Source organism: Corylus avellana, chromosome ca11, assembly GCF_901000735.1.
Source record: "Corylus avellana chromosome ca11, CavTom2PMs-1.0".
Classification (NCBI taxonomy): domain Eukaryota; kingdom Viridiplantae; phylum Streptophyta; class Magnoliopsida; order Fagales; family Betulaceae; genus Corylus; species Corylus avellana.
This window is the reverse complement of record NC_081551.1, coordinates 20,067,528-20,091,426: the sequence shown is the minus strand read 5'-3', so window position 1 is coordinate 20,091,426 and position 23,899 is coordinate 20,067,528. Positions and strand designations below refer to the sequence as shown.

The window sequence follows — 23,899 nt, the reverse complement described above, 5'->3', positions numbered from 1 at the left end:
ACAGAGCCTAATTTTGTTTTGTTGGATGAGACAAGGCACATATTGTTTAATTTATTGTTAATGGACTTGACTTAAAAATTTAAATTTTATCCCCACCTATAAAAGTCTTTTAAGCCACGATTTTCACGATTGGGTACCCCTAGAATGTTATTTTATTTTAAAGTTATTTTCAAAAGTTTTTTACTTGGTCACTAAATCTCTATTAATTTTTATTTATTTATGCTTGGTTGGATTGTTCTGAAAATTGTCGTGGTTGCAAAAATTTTAAATTGTTGTGATTGTGATTGTTTGGGTCGTTGTATGTTTTTATATGTTCCGTGGTGAAGACTCGTGGAGGACTTGACTTGACTTGACTTAAGTTAGAGCCGATCTATACGTTTATAGACTCCGATAATTAACCCACTCAACCCTTTTACTATTTAATTACGTTTCAGATAATCTCAACCAACCCAAAGAAATCCGGACTAGGATAACGATGAAGCCTCAAATAGAAAAAGAAAAAGAGGATGGCATCAAATAGAAAAGATTCTAAAGCAGATCCAGTCAGAAATTTAAATATAAATAGGAAAGTCTCTGAATTTTTAAAAAATTAATGTTTAAATTTTCAAATTAGTAAAATGATAATAAATAACTATTAAGAATATTAAAATATATATATATATATATATATATATATGCAAGAGAAGAGATGACATTTGACACTTATTAAAGTTGGTTGAAAAAAATTTCCTTCAAATTGATTTGCATGAAATTTCTGTCATAAAAATAAATACTTCAAACCATTATTATTCAAACGGAAAAGAATTCACTCAAATTTTCTATGCAAATTTATTAGCCTATTTTAGATGGAATAGACGGGCATTTTAGTATTAGGTTTGTTAAGCATCTTGCCTCCACTTGATTACTGAGTTCGTTCAACATATATCTCAGCTTAATCACGAGATTGTTGAGTGAAACCCCCATTTAACGCCATGCGTGGGTTGACTTGCTCGAGAACAAGATCTAATATGAAAATCTTCAAGAACAAGCAAAAGTATTGCAAATAACAAATAAGTATGAGTAAACCTTGAATTCGGACCATCTGCAAAAGGCAGCCCCCACTCACAAACTAAGATTTAAGCAAACACAAAACAAATTCACAAAAATATCATACACCCATACACTATATTTTGAGCTCAAAAAGGCGGGTCACTCCAGATCTGTGGGGCGGGTCACGGCCAGACCTGTGGGTCTGGCCGTGAGTTACTTTCTCCGGTGCCAGAGTCAATTTTTTCTGCCTTTAGGGTGATAAAATCCCTAAAGGATTCACTTTCTACCTCTAGGTTTTAGTTTTGAATCAAAAAACGAGTTTTGAGGCATTAGAATCGGGTTGTGATCCTGGTTACGATGGTTACAGGCGGGTTTTGAGACGGGTCACGCCAGACCCACAGCGTTGTGGGTCCGGCGAGACCCACGATGTGGGTCTGGCGGCAGGGGTAAGAGGTTTTTGGTCTTTTTGTTTTTCACTTTGATTTACTGTTTTTGTTCTCGCTTTAGTTTTTTGCAATTTTTTTGAAATGGTGATGTGTCAAATGGAGATTGGAGCCTGTAAAATAGCCTTTTTACATATGGTCCTAACCCAAGGGGAACTCAATAAGTATACTTCGATGGATTAAACTTTGCTGCTAAAACTGATGAATTGTATTTCCAATAAAAAAAAATGTTTGATACACATGAAAAAAACTATTTGAAATAGTTATTTTATTGATATGATTAGGATAAGTAGAATGAAAAAGCCCTCATCCAACATGCTATCTCATAAGCTTTCTTTATTTAACTCCACCTTTGAAATGGAAGTCCCCATTTTCCCTGAAATCATGTTGAACGTACGTAAGTTTTCCTAGTGGATTTTTTTTTTTTTTTTTTTTTGAATTAAACAAGGAAAATATTTACAGGGGAGATTCCTTTTCACTCCTGATTCAAAAGAAAGAAGGACGGGACGATCCTGAAAATAGAAATGGAGTGGGTTTCCCAACAACATACCAAAAACGAAAAACAACAAGAAATATAAATAAATTATAGAAAATAGGTTAAACAAGTAATTCAACCCTCTTAAGAGATAACACAAGGCGGTTACGGAAGTAAAATGGGTACAGATTCAAGCGAGCCTATTTGAACCCTCAATAGGAACTAGTAACCTCTGAGAAGAGGCTGAAACTGAATAAGCACTGTGCCAATAGATAAAGAGAGTCCAAGCCAAATTCGGCTATAAAAGTCTCCGCTGTAAGATGAATGCGAGAGGATGTCAAAGCATCAAACAGTGGATGTCAAAGTTGCATGAGCAATATTCTTCTCTCCGTAAACGAGCGTTTGGTTGCATTGGAGCAAAATCTTCAAGACCTCTTTCATGGACGGCCTGGTTAAAGGCGATGCACCTGTACAAATGATTCCAAGTTTGAAAACACCGTACATTTCATCCAAGTAACAAAGTTCCTTCACCTCCTCATCCAAGCAGGCATCAACTACATGCCTGCCTTCTTGAAAGTGTCGCCATGCCCATTCTACAAGGGATGTGTGCTCATCACCATTATCACACGCTTTTCTTCCAGTTGTAAGCTCCAGCAGGATAACCCCAAAGCGTCAATCTTCTCATTGACTCGTGTCGTGTGAGCATACTCTACAGCTCAAATTAACCACCAAAAACAAAAAAAAAAACTAAAATTGCTGCTGATGGAAAAAAGGAGACAAACCAAAATTATAATCAAAATGAAACTTGGAAAACTTTATGTCAATTACCTGGTGCTATGTAGCCATAAGAGCCAACCACAGTTGACATCGTAGCAGATTGTCCATGCTTGATCAACATCTTGGCTAGACCAAAATCAGCAATCTTTGCATTAAACTCTGAGTCTAATAGAATGTTGCTTGACTTAAGATCTCGATGAACAATGGGTCGTGAGCAGTCATGGTGCATATAAGAGAGTCCCTGAGCAGCCCCAACTGCTATCTTCAACCTCTTAGGCCAATCTAGGACGACATGCTGGACTGAACCTAAGATAGTCGATGCTCTGCTACTCGTCCCATGCAGCCATAGATCTAAGCTACGATGCTCCAAATACTCGTAGACAAGAAGTTTTGAATGATCATTGAAGATACAACAGCGCAACTTCACAATATTGGTATGTTGAATTGAACTTAGAATTTTAACTTCTGCAAGAAATTGTTTTTCAAGCTTCTGTTCTAGCCTTTTGTTATTCAGAATCCATTTCACAGCAACAATTTCACGTGGAGGATTGACAACAACACGGTATACCTTCCCTGATCCACCAGAACCAATCACGTTGTTTTCTATGATTCCTGGCAAAATGTCAGATTCTGTGAAATTTAGCCTCTGGAACGGGGTGAGCTCCCACTTTAAATCCATTAATCCATGCTTTTTCTTCAAACAATTTCTAACCACAAAAAATGAAGCTGCCGAACCTAGTAGAATTGCTATCATCGGACCTATAATCGAAGCAAGTAACGTGGATGAAGTTTTGCTTGAATTTTGAGGTTTGAAATTGCATTTGGAAATGTTTAGTGATGGCCAATTAGCACAGAGATGAGGATTGTTCAAGAAGCTGCTAGCATACGCATCATTTTCGAATTCAATTGGGATCCTCCCAGTCAAATGATTGGAAGAGAGATTGAGTGAAGTGAGCTTTAGGAAGCTAAGTTGCAGTGGAATTTGGCCAGAAAGTTGGTTTTCTGAGAGGTCCAAAACAGTAAGAACTGATAAAGAACCAAATTCCTCTGGAATTTGTCCAGAGATTGCATTTTGCCTAAGCTTTAGAGTAGTCAACTTTTTCCAAGATAGAATATGTGATGGAAGGGAGCCTGAGAATCGGTTTTGATCAAGTAAAAGAGTTGTTAAACAAGAAAGAGCTGTTAGTTCATGAGGAATTGAACCGTTTAAGAGGTTATTGCTGGCGTCGAGATACTCCAAGTTCCTCGAGGAAGACACTCCCACCGGAATTTTACCTGAAAACTTGTTGTGACTTATCTCTAATCGAGAAAGATTCCATGACAATCTCTCAGGAAGCTCACCTGTAAAAGAATTGTTACTTAACATCAACTTGTTCAAATTCAATACTGTCCATAAGCCACTAGGAATATTCCCAGAAAACCTATTATTTTTAAGATAAACAATTTTCAAATGATTGCAACTTCCAAGGGACTTGGGTAGTTGACCACTGAGGCTATTGTTGAAAGCTACCACTTCTGTCAACCTTCCATTATAACACAAGTGTTGTGGCAGCTGGCCAGTAAGGCTATTGGACGACACCCGAAACAATTCAAGCATAGAATATCTCCCAAGGTCCGGAGGTAGAGTACCTGATAAATTGTTTTCAAACAATTGTAAATTTATCAGTCCCGGAAGACGACCTATGCTATCTGGAATTTTTCCAGATAATTGATTGAAAAACAAAGCCAAACCCGACAGTTTGGTGAGTCTTTCGAAATCATTGGGTATTGACCCGGTCAAGTTATTCTCTGAGAGGTCAAGAACATCTATATTTAAAGCCTCCACCAAGCGAGGAATCTCCCCAGACAATCTGTTTATGTAAAGGAACACTACACTCAAATTCTTCAACATAAACAAATCGCTCGGGATATTCCCACTCAAATCGTTCCTTGACAAATCCAAATACTCCAGCGCCGCCATTTCTCCAATCGTGTTTGGGATTTCTCCTACCAGACTTGAGCCTGCCACCCAAAGATACTTGAGTTTCTTCAACTTTGTGAGCTCCGAAGGCAACCTTGCTGGCATGATTGCCGTCATGTAGGCCAATTCTAGACGTTCAAGATTGGACAAGTTGCCAATTTCTGGTGGGAAAGAACCGTTAAACTGACACGCGAAAAGCTGAAGTATCCTTAGCTCTGTTAACTGCCCGATAGATACTGGGATGTTTCCAGAGAAGCTGTTGCCTCCGATGTTGAGCTGGCGAAGCCCAGCCATCCAGTGAATATCATCAGGAACTTTGCCGACGAAGTTGTTCTGCGAGAGGTCGAGGGTTTCGAGTTTGGAGCAGTTGTAGAAAGCTTTCGGGAACCCGTTAGACGTCATGTAGTTGAATGAAAAGTCAATGGCAGTGAGGTTGTTGAGGTCACAGATGAAGGGTGGGACTGTTCCGTTGATATTCATGCCTGGGAGGGATATTCCGGTGACTGAGCCATCGGAGCAGGTGATCTCTGGCCAAGAACAGTGGGAGGCGGAGTTTGATGGGGTCCAGTGGCGGAGAGGCTGTGGGTTTTGCCAGTGTTGCTTCAGGTTGAGTAGGATTGCTTGCTCTTCAGCATTGATGAGTTTAGAGTTTGCATGACTGAAGAGGTGGAGGACGAAGATGGTGTAGAAAGAGAAGTGGATAAGTGGTATTAATGAGGTTGTTTTCGTCATGTCGAGGTTGAGTTCGTCACTTCTGGTTTGAAGTTTGAACTCTGCTCAACGATGGTTGCTGCATGAGCCGAAGCAGGTGAAACCGCATGCAATATATAAAGACGCGAAAACCCACTGTTTGAAAAACAATCATTTTCCCTTTTTTAATTACTCTTCTCAAAGGCTATAAACTAGATTTATCAGATAATAATTAATTTAATAAGATTTTTTTTTTTTAAAGAATATTTAATAAGAGTTTTGAATTCATCCTTAATTAGCCTTACCCTTATATAATATATTTTAAATAAATAATATATTTATTATTTATATAATATTATATCTCTTTCTCTCTAATGCTGATGGCACACAGTCAACACATTTGTAGAGAGCCCGGCCATACAGGATTTAAGGATGAAGTTCTACCTGACAACAACTTCGTTTATAGCCGATAAGGGTATTAAAATGTGTGGGGCCGGTATTTTTTATATATAAAACGCGAAGACAGTGATTTCACCACATATCCCTTATCCTAAAAATTGATAATGAAATAACAAAAATTGATGGCACAACGACAACTTTAGACGTCATTTTTTTATTTTATTTTTGGTCTCAGGTGTGGACATTCGTTGACTCATTGAGTTGTAATCCTGACAATATATATATATATATATATTGTGTGTCATTTTTGTCATTCTTTTTATTAAAGTAATGATTAAGTGATTAAATTTATCTCTTTCTATCAGTTTAAACTTTTTGAATAACTAGTAATTTAACACTTTTTACCCCAAAAAAATGTCTTTATATTTCGGTCCAAGTCTTCTGGTGAAAAAAATTGTGAGGGTTTCTTTTACTTAAACGGAGAAAGAAAATTAGGCAGCAGCCAAATTAAAGTACCCCGAGTTCCTATATATTTATGTGATGTTTAAAAGACCTTCCATGTAAGATTAAAAGAGAAGGCGGAAACAAAATTCATGAGTGTGAAAAATATTAGATAATATAAGTGACAAAATAAATGAATAATTAAATATTATTTAATTATTTTTTAAAAACATATAAATGTAACTTAATTGTAATTTATTGAAAAAACTTTACTTAATCCTCATCTTTTATTGCTTTTACAATCACTCTCTTATAGTCTAAAAACTCTCAATTTGAAGTATTCAAGTTTAAAAAATTTGCAAGGTCATTCATACTGTTAGAGTTTAGGGTTAAATTATACGGTAAATGAGTGAAAGGTCTCTTATACTCCTTTAAAATTTTTAAAATTACAAAATTTCCTTAACTAAATCATTTAGAATTTTTTTTTTTTGTAAGAAAAAGACATTTTGGGAATTTCAACATCCTGACATTGCAAACTTAACTTTGATATCTGACATTGAGAGTTTTTAAAATTTAGAAGAATGATCGCAAAAGTGAAGAAAGATCAAGAAGAGTAAGTGGAATTTCCTTAATTTGTTTTTTACGTTAGTTTATTTAGTTGTTCTCGGTATTCTTTTTTAAATGTCTTTAATTATATTAATTCATAAACATTAACTACAAGTATATATTTTATAAAATTAAAATGTATATAGAGCATGTCATATATTCAACAACAAATTAACTTAAAAGAACAATCCAAATATACAAATATTAAAAGTGATCTCTCATCACTTTTACAATCATACCCTTAAGCTTTAAAAATGGTCAATTTAGTATAATTCATCTTTCAATTCTTTTTCAATTTCACCCATCCGATCCCTTGGGATTTCGGTTAAATCCAAACGGAGGGGGTGTCAAATTTCCAAAATTCCCAGAATTCCCATCCTTTTTTTAGGAAAGAAAAAAAAAAAATTTGCAAGGATTTAGGACCAGTGTTGGTCGGGATTGAACGGAATTTGAAAAAATACTTATGTCTATCTTTTTTAAAAAAAGAAAAAAGAAAAAAGAAAAAAGAAAAAGAAAAAAAAAAGAAGACAAAAATTTTCTCCAAATTGAGTTGGAGGAAATTTCTTTCAACCAGTTTAAAAGATTGACATGTGTCCCTTTTTACACGTAAGAGGCACATGTTTTTTTAATAAACTTAACATATTCTCACATCTTTAACTGTTCCCTTCTTCTGAATCATCTCCCAAAAGAGATCAATGACAAAGAGAATGAAACATCCGCCGCTGGGGCTTATTCGATCGGCACAGTCCGAAGCAAAAATCCCACCCTCTTCAACTTATCGCCAAACCATACCCCCACCTTTGGGTTACAAATATCCCTTGCAGCATTCTTATACTTCTGCTGAGTTTGGTGGTTTATTGTCAGAATCCCAGAAAATTGAGACATTATTTTCAGCAATTTTCGATGCTAACGAAAATGATGGGTCAGAATGAAATTATCCAAGTTTCACTAAAAGTGACAATCTACTCATCAATGGGGTAAATGGGTTTAGGCTTTGCTTTAGGATTCTTTTGTGCAGAAAAAAGTTTCGGAATTTGAGGAATACAACCATATATAGGCAGATGGTTATTTTTGTTTTACTGTGTGGAAGAAGAGTGAAAATTAAGAACAACTGAGAAAATTGGGAAGATTGATATTGACTAACCTTTGAATGGTGCTAATATCGACTTATTACAAGTTGGAGAAATGATTTCATTTGTTAGAAGAAGGGAACTGTTAACGGTGTGAGAATACACATGTCAATCTTTTAAGCTGATTCAAAGAAATTTCCTCCAATCAAATTTAGAGAACATTTTCTAAAAAAAAAAAAAAAAAAGAAATACATTCAATGACAATGTGGGGTAAAACCAATATTTTACTGCATCCAATAAAAAAATGACAAATAAGCTAAATACACTACAAACAGTAAGAATGAGTACACGGGATCTTATGATTAAAAAAGAAAAAATCATATTTCTCTTTTCCCTTTAAAAGAAAAAAGGAGAAGGCGGCGGCTGCCACCATCTGTTGTCTCCAATCTCACCTCCAGCCGTTGAGGAGGTGGTGGGGCTTTTTAGGGCCGTTGGAATGTTTTTGTTTATTGTGTTCTTTTTTTGTTTATTGTTTTTTTTCGTAACATCCAAATTTGGTGTTTTCATGGCTATTGAATTTGGTATTTTTAAATGATGTGTCAACTTCTTATTAAAAACAGTAAAACCTTACTTTTACAGCCTGATAGCAGGAGTTCTAAAAAAAATGTAATTTTTTTATAATAATAAAAATTAAAAAAAAAAATTTTTGACAAGATGTAATGGAAATGAAAAATTATGAGTTATAAAAGAAATTTTTCCAATAAAATAAAATGTTTGTTAAGGGTCAGGATGGGAAATTGCCCCCCCGCCCCTCCCCTTACGGCAGGGACCACAGAAACGTGATTCTTGTTCGCAGCTCTAAAACTTTATTAATGAACTGGACCCAAACATTGCATTATTTGCCTTAAACTTCCACATCTTTGTGGAAGATGGGAGCCGTAGGACCAAATGATGGACACTGGAAGACTTGCTTTTGTTCATTCATTTTCGGTCAATTGAAATCCTTTTGTTTCTGTCCGAGCAATTTCCACAACGAGAATCTTTTATATTTCCGCATGATTGATGGGATTGAAAGAGAAAGTAATGCTATAAAGAGGATTATAATTCTCGTGACTTTTAAAATTACTATTAAATTTAAGATTATTATTATAGTAATTTTAAAATTTACGTACATCACATTTTAGAGAACTTTAGTCTGCTTTATATCATTGATTGCGAGCTTGTCTTTTTTCATATATCTTACAACTTTTCCACATGGAATATTGTTGTTAATTAGAAAATTAGTTATAATAGAAGACAGATCTTTGGTGAATCAAAAAAGTGACTAGAAATCTTTCTGATGAATAATTAATAGAGGAAAGGAGTCAAAAGAAAAATAAATAAATAAAGGGAGCATAGAACCGGTCCACCGGACCATATGCTTCAAAAAAGCAAACAAAAGGTGGGAAACACTTTGAGTAATGATCATATAAGGAGGATTAGAGTTATTTCAAATGTGATGTGATTTTTAAAATTATTATTGAATTTGAGATAGTCATTATTAAATTTTAATTTATTGGTGATTTTAAAATTTACATCATATTTAGGAGGATTCTTGGAGAACTCTAGTCCTCCTATATCACTACTCAATTTCAATTCTTATCAAGTCCAAATAACTATCAAGAAGAAAACAAAAGAGAGCCTTAGTCGGAGTCTTGACCAGTTTAAGTTTAGATGAGATGTTGCATAATTAAGAGTACTAGTAAAAAGAAGACCCGAAACAACTTGAACCGGAGAAAATTCAGTTAATTATATATCATGAATATTTTTGTCTTTTTTTTTTTTTTTTTTTTTTTGGAAAGAAACAAAAATATCTGTACAATATAATTAATGATATTATCAAAGAGAAAAAGATCCTATTTCCATAGAGGTAGACCGTAGACACACTATTGGCTATATCAGAAGACTTGGGACAGGAATTTTATGTACTGGTGCCTGACTTTATTGTTTTTAATATATATATATATAATATACAAAATGAGGCCCATAGATCCATATATATAAAAGCAGTCAGCAGTGCTTCCAACAAACAGTCCCACTAGGATGCTTTCTTGGACTGGAGGCCCATAGATCCACTTTCATAGCTTAGTCGTAGCTGGTGCGTTATTGGAAGCACTGCTGAGTGCTGTATTACTTTGTATTATCTCTTAGCAACACCTTTAATTATACTAAAAGGTCCCTATCTACCTTAATTTATAAGACAGCATATCAAAACAATGATACTTGGTCACGAGTCGAGTTGGGTCTATATATATATATAAAAGCCGGTTACCTTGTTATTGCCCTAGGCGGTTATCCGATTACAGTTATTTGTGGTTACGCGATTATTCGGTTAGCAGTTGTTAGCAATTAATAATTGTAATGCTTGTAAACCTCTACTTGAAATCATGATCCGAAACAATTAGTGAAGGTACTACGTTGTATTTTTACAGCATTTTGAATACACAATATTGTCTATTTATCCATCATATTCTTAACCTTCATTGGCATGTTATGCGCGGTCTTTTTCACATGGCAAAATGGCATCCTTTCTTATTGGTGCCTTTGGTAATCCTGGTACAAAGTTCATAGCAATTTCATCCAATTTCATTTAGGCACAAGTAGTGGCATGAGCGTTCCTGCTAGCTTCTAATGTTTTCCTTTGAGTTGCTGGCAGTTGGAGCATTGGTCATTAACATACTTTGCAACGTCTCTCTTCATATTGAACAATATGATCTTTTTAAATCCTTGTACATCTTGATGTTCTCTGAATAAACCGTATACAGAGATCAGTGAGCTTCGTCCATAATTTATTTCCTCATCTCATTGCTTCTTGGCACACACACTTGAAATAGGTGAGCAATAGGTGAGCATCCCATCGTCCGTAAGATTAAACTCTATTCATTTTATTTCCTCAGGCTGTTGTATGATCTTTTGACACCCAGAGTCATCCATTTGTGCAACTTTAATCCTTTCTAATAATTCACGTTGTAGTACCGCAAACTGGCCAATAGTGTTGGCTCACCTTTCACCTCTTGCTCCAGCCTCTCAATATCCATAATTAATTGTCGTTAAGCGATTCTCAATGTTAAAATAATGGTTAAGTAATTAAATTTACCTCTTCCTACCAGTTTAAGCTTTTGGGGTAATTGATAATTTAACATGGCATCAAAACTAAAGGTCCTGAGATCGAACCTTGACTCCGTCAATTCACCCCTATTTAATTAAATATTCCACATGTTGAACCTTACCTATTAAAAGGGAGTTCACATGTGAGGGGGAGTGTTAAAGTAATGGTTAAGTGATTAAATTTACTTATTCCTACTAGTTTAAACTTTTGGGATAACTGATAATTTAACACTCAAGGCAGCTAGTTGATTTCTAGCTCATCATATCTGCCACGACATTAGCCTTGCAAGGATGGTAATTAATCTCACAATCATAACTTTTGATTAGTTTCAACCATCTTCTTTGTCCCATGTTTAACTATTTTTGAGTGAAGACGTACTTGAAGTTCAAGGATTAGTTTTAACAATTATAACGTATGTGTGAGAAAGAGAGAGATTAGCTAGGATTTTTCTTCTAATAAAATCTAGACTCCTACCGATCAAAACCTTATGTTGGCTGGATTTTTCAGCAAGACACACTCCAAGGGCAGTAGATTAGACAAGGGAAACACAATAGAATAAGAAGAACAACTTGCTATAAAAATTCTGCAGAAAATGAGTAAAAGACAAGAGAAACACAGGGAAAAAAACAGGGGAGAGGAAGAGCAAGTTTTTTTTCTAAAGAGAGCTTCTAGCTCTTTTCCGGCTCTGTTTTCTTTTCTTCTTTCTTGCATTATGATTTTTCTACAGCTACACTATATAAAAGACAAGAGAAACCTTTTACAAAAAGAGTTCTAGAACCACACGTTACTTCACAACAAACACATTTTCACCTACTACAAACTAGAAACTAGAGTTTAATAAACACAACCATAGGTAAAAGTAACGAAAATGGCACATTAATTTGCAACACCTTACCACTCTCTTTTCTTTTTCTTTTTTTTTTAAAAAAAAAGAAAAGAAAAGAAAAAAAACCCTACTGCATCCAACATGCATGATATCCATCCCATAAGAATGTTGAACGTACATTTTAATTCCTCGTGGCATTTGAAAAAGCATCAACTAGGGGATACTAAATTTAATTGGCATCATTATTTACTAATATCCTCTCGTGGTTTGAATCCACATTTTACTCACCTGCAGTATTCTGCTCACCAAAAACCGGCGGTTGGTTCCATCGGAGCAAAATCTTCAAAACCTCTTTCATGGACGGCCTGGTAGAAGGTAGTATACCTGTACAGATGATTCCAAGTTGGAAAACACAGCACATTTCATCCAAGTAACGAAGTTCCTTCACCTCCTCATCCAAGGCATCAACCAATGGGCCGCCTTCTTGAAAGCGTCTCCATGCCCATTCAGCAAGTGATGTGTTTTCATCACCATCACAAGCTTTTCTTCCAGTTGCAAGCTCCAGAAGGATAACTCCAAAGCTATAAACGTCACTCTTCTCACTCACTCGTGTTGTGTGAGCATACTCTACAGTTCAAGTTAACAACAACAAATAAAATTGAAATTCCTATATATATACTGATGGAAAATAAGGAAACAAACATCAATGTCTCACACGTACCTGGAGCTATGTAGCCGAAAGAGCCAGCAAAAGCTGACATTGTAGCAGATTCTCCCTCCTTCATCAACATCTTGGCTAGACCAAAATCAGCAATTTTTGCATTAAACTCATAATCTAAAAGGATGTTGCTTGACTTCACATCTCGATGAACAATGGGTGGTGAGCAGTCATGGTGCATATAGGAGAGGCCCCGGGCAGCCCCAACTGCTATCTGCAACCTCTTAGGCCAGTCTAGGACGACATGCTGGACTGAACCTGAGCCAGTTGATGCTCTAGTAGTACTCTTTCCATGCAGCCATAGATCTAAGCTACGATTTTCCAAATACTCGTAGACAAGAAGTTTTGAATTGTGAGTACTAGAGATACAACAGAGCAAGTTCACTATGTTGAAATGTCGAATTGAACCCAGTGTTTTGACTTCTGCGAGAAATTCTTTTTCAAGCTTTTCTTCTTGCCTTTTGTTATTCCAAATCTTCTTCACAGCAACAATTTTAAGTGAAGAATTAATAGCAACACGATATACCTTGCCCGAACCACCGCTACCAATCACATTATTATCTGTCAGTCCAGGCAAAATGTCAGATTCTCTGAAATTTAGCATCTGGAATGATGTGAGCTCCCACGTCAAATCCAATCCATGCTTTCTCTTTCTATAAATTCTGATCACAAGGAATGAAGCTACCAAACCCAGTAAAGCTGCTGGTATCACAAAACCTAAAATCCAAGGAACTAATTTGGACAAAGTTTTGCTTGAATTTTGGGGTTTGGAGTCGCATTTGGCAATGTTTAGTGATGGGCTATTAGCACAGAGACGAGTATTGTTCAAGAAGCTGTTGGCATATGCACCATTTTCGAATGCACTTGGAATTCTCCCAGTCAAATGATTGGAAGAGAGATTGAGTGAATTGAGCGTTAGGAGGCCAAGTTCTGGTGGAATTTCACCAAACAGTTGGTTTTCTGAGACGTCCAAAACAGTAAGAACGGGTAAAGAACCAAATTTCTCTGGAATTTGTCCGGAAATTGCATTTCGGCTAAGATTTAGCACATTTAGCGATTTCCATGACAGAATATTTGAAGGAAGGGAGCCTGAGAGTCGATTCCGATCGAGCAAAAGAGTTGTTAAATGAGGAAGAGCTGTTAATTCTTGAGGAATTACACCATTTAAGAGGTTATTACTGGCGTCGAGAAACACCAAATTCTTCGCAGAAGACACTCCTGCTGAAATTTCACCAGAAAACCTGTTGTGACTCATCTCTAATCGAGAAAGATTACGTGGCAATCGCTCAGGAAGCTCTCCTGTAAAGGAATTGTGACTCAAGATCAAGATGCCCAGATGCAATAATGTCCAAAGGCCACTAGGAACATTCCCAAAAAACCTATTATTATGAACATCAAGAAATGTCAAATTATTGCAATTTCCAAGCGACTTCGGCAGTTCACCATTGAGGTTGTTGTCGAAAGCTGCCACTCGTAGCAGCCTTCCATTATCACCCAAGTGTTTTGGCAACTCGCCAATAAGCCCATAATTGGACGCCACCTGAAAAAGTTCAAGCATAGAATACCGCCCAAAGTCCTGAGACAAAGTACCAGAAAATTTGTTATTAAACAGTTTAAAATTTATCAGCCCCGGAAGACGACCTATGCTATCTGGAATTTTTCCAGATAATTGATTGGAATACAAACTCAGACCCGATAATTTGGTGAGTCTTCCGAAATCATCGGGTATTGACCCTGTCAAGCTATTCTCGGAGAGATCAAGAACATCTATATTTAAAGCCTCCACCACCCGAGGAATCTCCCCGGACAATTTGTTTTTGTAAAGGTACACTATACTCAAATTCTTCAGCATAAACAAACCGCTCGGGATATTCCCGCTCAGATTGTTCATTGACAAATCCAAATGCTCCAGTGCCGCCATTTCTCCAATCGAGTCTGGGATTTTTCCTACCAAATTCGAGCTTGCCACCCAAAGATACTTGAGTTTCCTCAACTTTGTGAACTCCGAAGGCAATGTTGTCGTGATATTTGTCATGGCGCCCAATTCTAGGACTTCAAGATTGGACAAGTTGCCAATTTCTGGCGGGAAAGAACCGTTAAACTGAATAAGGAAGAGCTGAAGTATCCTCAACTCTGTTAACCGCCCGATAGATGGTGGGATGTTTCCGGAAAAGCTGTTGGCTCCAATGTTGAGCTGTCGAAGCCTAGCCATCTGGTGAATGTCGTTGGGGACGGTGCCGGCGAAGTAGTTCTGCGAGAGGTCGAGGTATTGGAGTTTGGAGCAGTTGTAGAGAGCTGTCGGGAACCCATTAGAGGTCATGTAGTTGAATGAAAGGTCAAGGGTTGTGAGGTTTTTGAGGTCACAGATGAAGGGTGGGACTGTTCCGGTGATATTCATGTTTTGGAGGGATATTCCAGTGACCGAGCCATCGGTATTGCAGGTGATGTTTGGCCAGGTACAGTGGGAAGAGTTTGATGAGGTCCACTGGCTAAGGGGCTGGGGGTTTTTCCAGTGTTTCTTTAGGTTCAGTAGAATTGCTTGCTCTTGTTCATTGATCAGTTGAGAGTTTGCTTGGCTGAAGAGGAGAAGGAAGAGGATGGTGTAGAAAGAGAATTGTAGGCTTGTTTTCGTCATTTGGAGTCTGATCAGTTTGTTACCTCTTGTTTGAACTCTGATCTCACTTATACGAAGAGAGGTGAAACCATTCGGCAATCAGTCAAACGTCAACTTAGAAAAGGTAGAAAATTGTAAGAGGTGATCACCTTAATTTCCAAGTTTTTTCTGGGCAAAGAAAAGCATTGACCTAGCTATAAAGTTCTGTAAGTCTTCCTGATCAGCTGTGAATACGTAGGATGATGATGAGTTGTTGAGTTGCCCATTTACCTAACATAACGCGAAAAATGGGAAAGATCGATGGCATTGAATATTCAAGGAAAGAGGACACATTGTGATAGAATAGGACGCCTTTGAGGAAACATGGAAAGAAACAAAAAACTGGTTTCACACACGTACATTTTCCATTCAATTTCCACAATGGGAATCTTCTTTTTCCGAACAATTTCCACGAATCGGTGTATCAGGTCGGATTCTCGCCTATGCAAAGTCCATGAAAGATTAATTGCTCTTAGACTCTTAGTGACGATTTAGTGCCACACTCCACTGAGGTAAGCTTGTGTTTTTTCTCGTCTCTCTTGCAACTTTTCCATGTGGAATTGGAGTGTGTTAGGAAAAAGTTATTGTCAATGAATTAATGAGAACAACTTCTTCATCCATTCAGCTTCTAGATAGCTTTCCCTTTTTTCCACTCTTGCAGGAACAGCAGAAGTCAATCATCCAAGCATTGACTAGCTAACAACTAATAATCTGATTTACACCGCTCAAATTAGAGAGAGAGATAGTGGATTTAGGGAGCAAATTGTCTTCTGAGGCTCCTATTTGATGGTTAGTAATACTGATGAGAAGTCAATATTCCTTTATCCATCTTACATGGTTTGTGGTTGTTGGTGTGTAGTGCACTTAGGGCCTGTTTGGAATTGCGTTTGAGAGGCCTAAAAATATTTCTAATACTTAAAAAGTTCATTCGAAGAAAACAGTACTCGTTTGATAAAAAAATTAAAAGGGCTTTTAATTGTCCAAAAAGTCTAGAAATTGCCAAAAAAAAAAAAAAAAACATTTTTGACAAATGCTTAAAAATGAAACTTTTGCCTTAAAGCTCTTTTTGAGCTAAAAGCTCTATTCATCAAACGCAATCCGAAACAAACTCTTAAAAGAAAGGCAAGTGAATCCAAGACTAAGATAAATATGTGACCTTGTTATTGGGCCGCCCATTTGCAAAGATCATGGATCAAACTTTGCATATATATAAGCCTCTTTTAACTTGGATATCCATTAGACACCTACACCTTTAGGAATTGTGAACTTCCATAAACCAATTCTACATCCATGTACGTACACTGCTATCTGGCACACAAAAAAAAAAAAAAAAACAGAACTATATCCACACACACAAAAGCCCTATATCCACAAACACAAAAGCCCTATACTCTCAACATCATACGAAACAGATGGGTTTATAAGATTAAGCAAGCAAAAACTTGATGGATCAATTAAGAGGTTTAAAGCTCGGTTAGTAGCCCAATGTGGCGTCCCACATTGCTTGGGTAGAGAGATAGAGATATGCTTATATGTATACTTACCTCCTTCACGGCATCAACGCATTTTAAAGTTGTGATGGTCATGATCCTATTAGAACTCCGCAGTTAAGCAAGTTTATACGAGAATAGTACCAGGATGAGTGACCTCTTAGAAAGTCTGATTAGGGAGAGTCAAAAACAGACAATATTGAGTATCGTTGGGGTGGACAGCAAAGGCAAATGATAATGACTCACAACAACATTTGACGTCAAAAGCTAACAACTTATCTTCACAGCCACAGGATGAGCCGCAACATGTATTTGAAAGTGTACGTAGATAGGTTTCATAGATGTCATTAATTTATTCAAATTTAAATTGTAATCATCTTTACTGCAAATCTTTTGTACAACTCAATAAATGAGAAGCATCCCCAACCGATTCAATTGGAATAGTTTAAACACAAATTATTTGTTCTATCTCACACATACATTAATCCACAGCAATATATATATATATATACACTCGTAGGAGTGGAGTCGTTTTGAGCTAAATAGCTCGGAGAGATATATCTTCCACCCATGGCGCAAATATATATGGTCCGTAAGGTGCTTTGCCGTGTCGGGTGACGAGGCAACCACGACTGGGAAGGAACCAAACTTAAGCTGCATGATTGATCCATATTTTTGTTATAATTTATGAAGGGATTGCTGAGGGAGGGGACCAATAAGCTGGTTTAGATTGCCTATGATGAGCCAAGGTTTGGGACCTGGAGGAAGATTTATAAGCTTGTGGGATCGAAAGGGGAAAAGGACGACTAGAGCAGCTAGGGATGCCATGGCTAAAACAAATAGCCCAAGAGGTGATCACTCCATGTTGCTGGGGTTTTGGCGAGAGTTGGGTTTGGCTTGGGGGGCAATTTATATGGGGTCTAATTTCATAGTGTGTAGAATGTGATTGCACATGGAAAAACAAATTAACAACCAAATGGGCCAGGTACCACGAGCAAGTGACATTATAACAACAATGAACCGGACTAATTAGTATGTTGTAGAGAGTGTCTAGACGTGCCAATGACATGGCACACCAAATGGTCTGCCTTTTATAACTTTTTTTTTTTATAGTAAAGAGCCAAGATATAATTAGGTGAAAGGGTTATAGGGTAAAAGCACTCCCATCTGATAATGCATTTTCTCCTTTTTAACTACAATGATTAAGCGAATGCAGGTTCGTGTGTGGATTTGCCATTTTGGATCCATTTGTGCATGGTATGTGGCGTGGTAATGTGCACAAACGCATCTTTTTTTATTGTTTCTTTTGGCTTGGCTCTCTTCTTTTTTTTTTTAACTCTTTTTCTTGAAGCTTCCATAGAAGCTTTTGTCTCTGTCGTCGGGGTCATCGTTGTCACTGGACAAATGGCAGAGCTTGTGGTTTGGAATAAGTGAAATTAAATGATTAAAATTCTCATTTCTTATTATCTTAAGCTTTTGGAATAAGTTGTGTGATTTAATTGCTACGGGCCTGCGTTTGAAAATGGGTTTTTGGGACATTGGACAGGTAGCGAAGCAGGACAGTCTTCCTAAATTTGCCTATGGTGACTAAAATTAGTAACACTATTATCCCTTGGTAAAATCCAGCTCTGAAATTGAATATAAATCCTCTGTTATTGATGCTGCAAGCTTTACTGGTTGTGCATGCTCTTTAAGGAAATTCATGTCTCTCTTTCTTCTGTTCCTATCATTTGGTGCGATAGTGTGTTAGTACGTTAGCTTCAACCTCAAATCTTGTGTTTCATGCGAGGGTTTATTATCATTCTATTAGGGAAAACAGTAGCTAATCGTGATATCTTGCTTAAATTCATTTTTGCGGCTGATCACTGGCAGACGTTTTTACCAAGGGACTTTCGTCTTCTCAGTTTGCAAATTATGGTCCTAAAGGAATTGTTGCAGATAAGAACAAACGTGGGTTACCATCTGCACCACAAGCCGAAGAGGAAAAAAAAAATCTATTAAGGTTGCTAATATTGATGAAGATATTCAAGACATGGATAACAGTGAGATAATGCCAGATAATTAAAGATGAAGACCTCTGGATTCAAAACCAGAAGATAGAATTGTGTAGCTACTGATTAGCGATTGTAGTTCTAATAGATTGATTATCATTTGAATTGTATAGTTGCATTATTAAACCTATGAAATCTAATTTAGGCAATGAAATAGATCCTCTGTTTCACTTGAAATAATAAAATCCATTCATTTTATCGAAGTCTTCTCCAATGTCTACAATTAATAATTACCTTAAGGCCTTCTACTATTGAGATACTCTCACTAAGGGCAACGTTGAGGTGGTCAAGTAACTTCAAAAGAAAGTAAAAAAAATTTCTAAACAGAAACCGATAAAGAGTAATTCATCTTTCATTATACTATACGTACTCCAATGGCGTTTGTTGAAAAAGTAATACTAAATATTATACTTTCCATTTTATTAAGCTGGTGTTATAGTATTTATCAACCCGTGAATCAGTCTTTATTAAAAAATTAAAAATTTAAAAACCTGATGGGCACGGTCAGATCAACTCAACTATAGTAATAGCATCTTAGCCTAATAGTTGCATATTAATTAAGCGTTCTAAGAGAAACCATTAAGGATCTCTACTTCATCAGGGAAGCTGCAAGGCATAGCATTGTCCTCCTTCGAGATAAGTTTGGGACTCAAACCATGTAAGTCTTCTTAAAATGAAGGCTTGGAGGTGGAGAAAGGATCTTCAAAATTGTTGTTGAAGGAACTACCAATCTTCTCCATGTCGGATCTCAACAACTCATCATCAATTTCTAGAAAATCTATAGAGTGGCACATCTTTTAGAAATGGTGGCTGGAGATTAGAAGAATTTAGTACTGAGGTCATGATTGCTCGTGACCCAGGTGAGCCACTTCGACTGAAGGTTTCTTTCTCTAACACCAACAAATATCCTTCTTCGGTTCTTTTTTTGTTCTCCTAATTTTTAAAATTATCATTGAATTTATAAAACTTGTGTGAGTCTCACACGTGGGAATCAAATCCTAAAGATTTCATCACATACTTCACCTTATGATATATACTTTCTATCATGCTCCATGAAACACGCTAATCTGCAAGATCTACATGTTTTTCTTACAAAATAATAATAATAATAATAAAGCTTCAAGACAGATGTAAAATATTTGAATAATTAGTTATTTTAATAATATGCCTAAGATAAAATACAAAGGGGCCAAGAAGAAAGAGCATGCTGCTCTAATACAACAACGTCGCAAGAGATTATTCCAACATAAAAACTAGAGACACTTCACTTGCTAACCTAACATTACCATTACAACAATGCTATCCTCTAACTTCCAAAGAGAAATGATAGATACTAAAATTATATCCAATATTCATCTAACAATGCTGACGTGGCACTCACAACTAAGCATCTGATCTTTTATTTATTTATCTAACAATGGTTAATTGGAAGTGTCATATCGACATTGTTGCATAAATATTGGATAAAATGATGGTATTTAACATTTCTTAAGAACTCATCAAACCATGGATGCCAAAGTTGCATCATTATTTTCTAATACCCTCTCGCACATTGAATTCTTGAGGAGAGGAGAAGCATTGTAATCAGAGTACTTCTCTCCATAACCAGATGGCTGGTTGCATCGGAGCAAAATTTTCAAAACCTCTTTCATGGACGGTCTGGTAGAAGGCAGTGTACCTGTACAAATGATTCCAAGTTTGAAAACACAGCACATTTCGTTTTTATGTTGTGTGTTTTCCTTCACCTCCTCATCCAGGGCATCAACTATGGAGTTGCCTTCTTGAAAGTGTCGCCATGCCCATTCGGCAAGCGATGTGTGTTCATCACCCTCACTAGCTTTTCTTCCAGTTGTCAGTTCCAAAAGGATGACCCCAAAACTATAAACATCAATCTTCTCATTAACTCGTATTGTGTGAGCATACTCTGCAGTTCAAGTTAACAACAAACAACAAACTAAAATTTCTGATGATGGAAAAAAAGGAGACAAACCAAGATTATAATCAAAATGAAACTTTGGAAAACTTTATGTCAATCACCTGGTGCTATGTAGCCATAAGAGCCAACCACGTCTGACATCGTAGCAGATTCTCCCTCCTTCATCAATATCTTGGCTAGACCAAAATCAGCAATTTTTGCATTGAACTCTGAGTCTAATAAGATGTTGCTTGACTTAAGATCTCGATGAACAATGGGTGGTGAGCAGTCATGGTGCATATAGGAGAGTCCCTGGGCAGCCCCAACTGCTATCTTCAACCTCTTAGGCCAATCCAAGACATCGTTATGGACTGAACCTGAGACAGTTGTTGCTCTACTCTTCCTATTCAGCCATAGATCCAGGCTACGGTTTTCCAAATACTCGTAGACAAGAAGTTTTGAATTATCACTAGAGATACAACAGAGCAACTTCACTATGTTGGAATGTCGAATTGAACTCAGTATTTTGACCTCTGCAAGAAACTCTTTTTCAAGCTTATGTTCTAGCTTCTTGTTACTCCAAATCCTCTTCACAGCAACACAATCACGTGAGGGATTATTAATGCTAACACAATACACTTTTCCTGATCCACCGCAACCAATCACATTATTTTCTGTCAGTCCTGACAAAATGTCAAATTTTGTGAAATTCAACCTCTGGAATGAGGTGAGCTTCCACGCCAAATCCGATACTTGTTTTCTCTTCCTATAAATTCTGATCACATGGAATGAAGCTAACAAACCTAGGAAAGCTGCTGGTACACCTATAATCCAAGCAAGTAATTTGGATGAAGTTTTGCTTGAATTTTGGGTTTTGGAATTGCATTCGGCAATGTTTAGTGATGGCTTATTAGCACAGAGGCGAGGATTGTTCAAGAAGCTGCTGGCATATGCACCATTTTCGAATTCACTTGGGATCCTCCCAGTCAAAAGATTGGAAGAGAGATTGAGCGAAGAGAGCTTTAAGAGGCCAAGTTTAGGTGGAATTTCCCCAAACAGTTGGTTTTCTGAGAGGTCCAAATCAGTAAGTCTTGGTAAATAACAAAATCCCTCAGGAATTTGTCCAGAGATTGCATTTCGGCTAAGATTTAGCATATTTAGCGATTTCCATGATATAATATTTGATGGAAGGGAGCCTGAGAATCGGTTTTGATCAAGTAAAAGAGTTGATAAATGAGAAAGAGCAGTTAGTTCCAAAGGAATTGTACCATTTAAGAGGTTATTGCCGACATCGAGATGCACCAAATTCTTCCAAGAAGACACTCCCGCCGGAATTTTACCCGAAAACATGTTGCAACTCATCTCTAATCGAGAAAGGTTCAATGACAATCTTTCAGGAAGTTCACCTGTAAAAGAATTGTTGCTTAACAACAAGTTGCTCAAATTCAATAATGTCCATACGCCACTAGGAACACTCCCTGAAAACCTATTATTCTTAACGTTAAGAATTTTCAAATTATTGCAACTTCCAAGGGACTTGGGCAATTCACCACTGAGGTTGTTGTCGAAAGCTACCACTCCTGTCAACCTTCTATTGTCACCCAAGTATTCTGGCAGCTGGCCAGTAAGCTTATTGGATGCAACCTGAAACTCTTCAAGCATAGAATACCGCCCAAAGTCCGGAGACAAAGTACCTGAAAAATTGTTGCTAAACAGTTTAAGATTTATCAGCCCCGGGAGACGACCTATGCTATCTGGAATTTTTCCAGATAATTGATTGCAAAACAAAGCCAAACCCGACAATTTGGTGAGTCTTCCGAAATCATCGGGTATTGACCCGGTCAAGTTATTCTCGGAGAGATCAAGAACTGCTATGTTTAAAGCCTCAATCGCCCAAGGAATCTCCCCGCCCAATTTGTTTTTGTAAAGGTACACTATACTCAAATTTTTCGGCATAAACAAACCGCTCGGGATATTCCCACTCAGATTGTTCCTTGACAAATCCAAATGCTCCAGTGCCGCCATTTCTTCAATCTTGTCTGGGATTTCTACTACCAAATTCGAGCCTGCCACCCAAAGATACTTGAGTTTCTTCAACTTTGTGAACTCCAAAGGCAATGTTGTTGTGATCCCCGAAATGTAGGCCAATTCTAGTCGTTCAAGATTGGACAAGTTGCCAATTTCTGGCGGGAAAGAACCGTTAAACGGACACGCGAAAAGTTGAAGTATCCTTAGCTCTGTTAACTGCCCAATAGATGCTGGGATGTTTCCGGAGAAGCTATTGGCTCCAAGGTTGAGCTCGCGAAGTTGAGCCATGCGGTGAATGTCATCAGGGAGCGTGCCAGCGAAGTAGTTCTGCGAGAGGTTGAGGTATTGGAGGTTGGAGCAGCTGTAGAGAGCTCGTGGGAACTCATTAGAGGTCATATAGTTGTATGAAAGGTCAAGGGCTATGAGGTTGTTGAGGTCACAGATGAAGGGTGGGACTGTTCCACTGATGTCCTTGTTAATGAGGTATAGTTCGGTGACTGAGCCACCGGTACTGCAGGTGATCTCTGGCCACGAACAGTGGGAAGTGTTTGAAGGTGTCCAATGGTTGAGGGGCTGGGGGTTTTTCCAGTGTTGCTTCAGGTTCAGTAGGATTGCTTGCTCATGATCATTGAGCTGAGAGGCTGCATGGCTGAAAAGGAGAAGGAAGAGGCTTGTGTAGAAAGAGAGTTGGATGCATATTTTGGGTTTCATCATTTGAAGGGTTGAGTTCGGTCTCGCTGACGCACTAAGAAGTGCGTTAAACCGTTATTTGAAGGCATTGGACGTTGAAACAAATGGCCAAGGATCAATCGTGGAACTTGGACAATAAATAAAATTAAATGAGGGTCACTCTCGCAAATAAAATTAAACGAGGGTCACTCTCGCTGTTCTTTCCTGGCAAGCACAGAAGTTGACTATAAAGTTGTAAAGTTCTAAGTCTTTGCTGAGCTCAAAAAATGAATAAATAAATAAATATTTTCTCGTACGGAATTAAAGAACCTAATTAAACCTATCCGGTTTTCACTCCAATCTTGGAAGCGCAGCTCCTGTGTTTTTGGAATTTAGTATAAAAAGTTAGAAAAAGAACACTGCGTTTACATCTCCCTTTTTGCTGAAAATATAAGCTCTGTAGTTCAGTCTTCCGGTGTAAAAAAATGGTGAATGCTTCTAGTCACTTGAA

General features: G+C 37.3%; 2 protein-coding genes and 1 pseudogene across 2 annotated transcripts; all 3 read right to left on the bottom strand.

Annotated features, from left to right (window-relative positions):
- Positions 1–2,033: 2,033 nt before the first annotated feature.
- LOC132166389 (receptor-like protein kinase HSL1) lies at positions 2,034–5,449 on the bottom strand (annotated as a pseudogene).
- Positions 5,450–11,923: 6,474 nt separating this feature from the next.
- LOC132165205 (receptor-like protein kinase HSL1) lies at positions 11,924–15,217 on the bottom strand. The gene is made up of 2 exons (XM_059575693.1): positions 12,586–15,217; positions 11,924–12,491 (listed from the first exon to the last, which is right to left on the bottom strand). Exons 1-2 carry the CDS (start codon positions 15,215–15,217, stop codon positions 12,145–12,147), a joined length of 2,979 nt encoding a protein of 992 aa, XP_059431676.1. The 3' UTR covers positions 11,924–12,144.
- A 4,690-nt stretch (positions 15,218–19,907) lies between these two features.
- On the bottom strand, positions 19,908–23,430 carry LOC132165204 (LRR receptor-like serine/threonine-protein kinase HSL2). The gene is made up of 2 exons (XM_059575692.1): positions 20,814–23,430; positions 19,908–20,700 (listed from the first exon to the last, which is right to left on the bottom strand). Exons 1-2 carry the CDS (start codon positions 23,428–23,430, stop codon positions 20,276–20,278), a joined length of 3,042 nt encoding a protein of 1,013 aa, XP_059431675.1. The 3' UTR covers positions 19,908–20,275.
- Between the last annotated feature and the right edge of the window lie 469 nt (positions 23,431–23,899).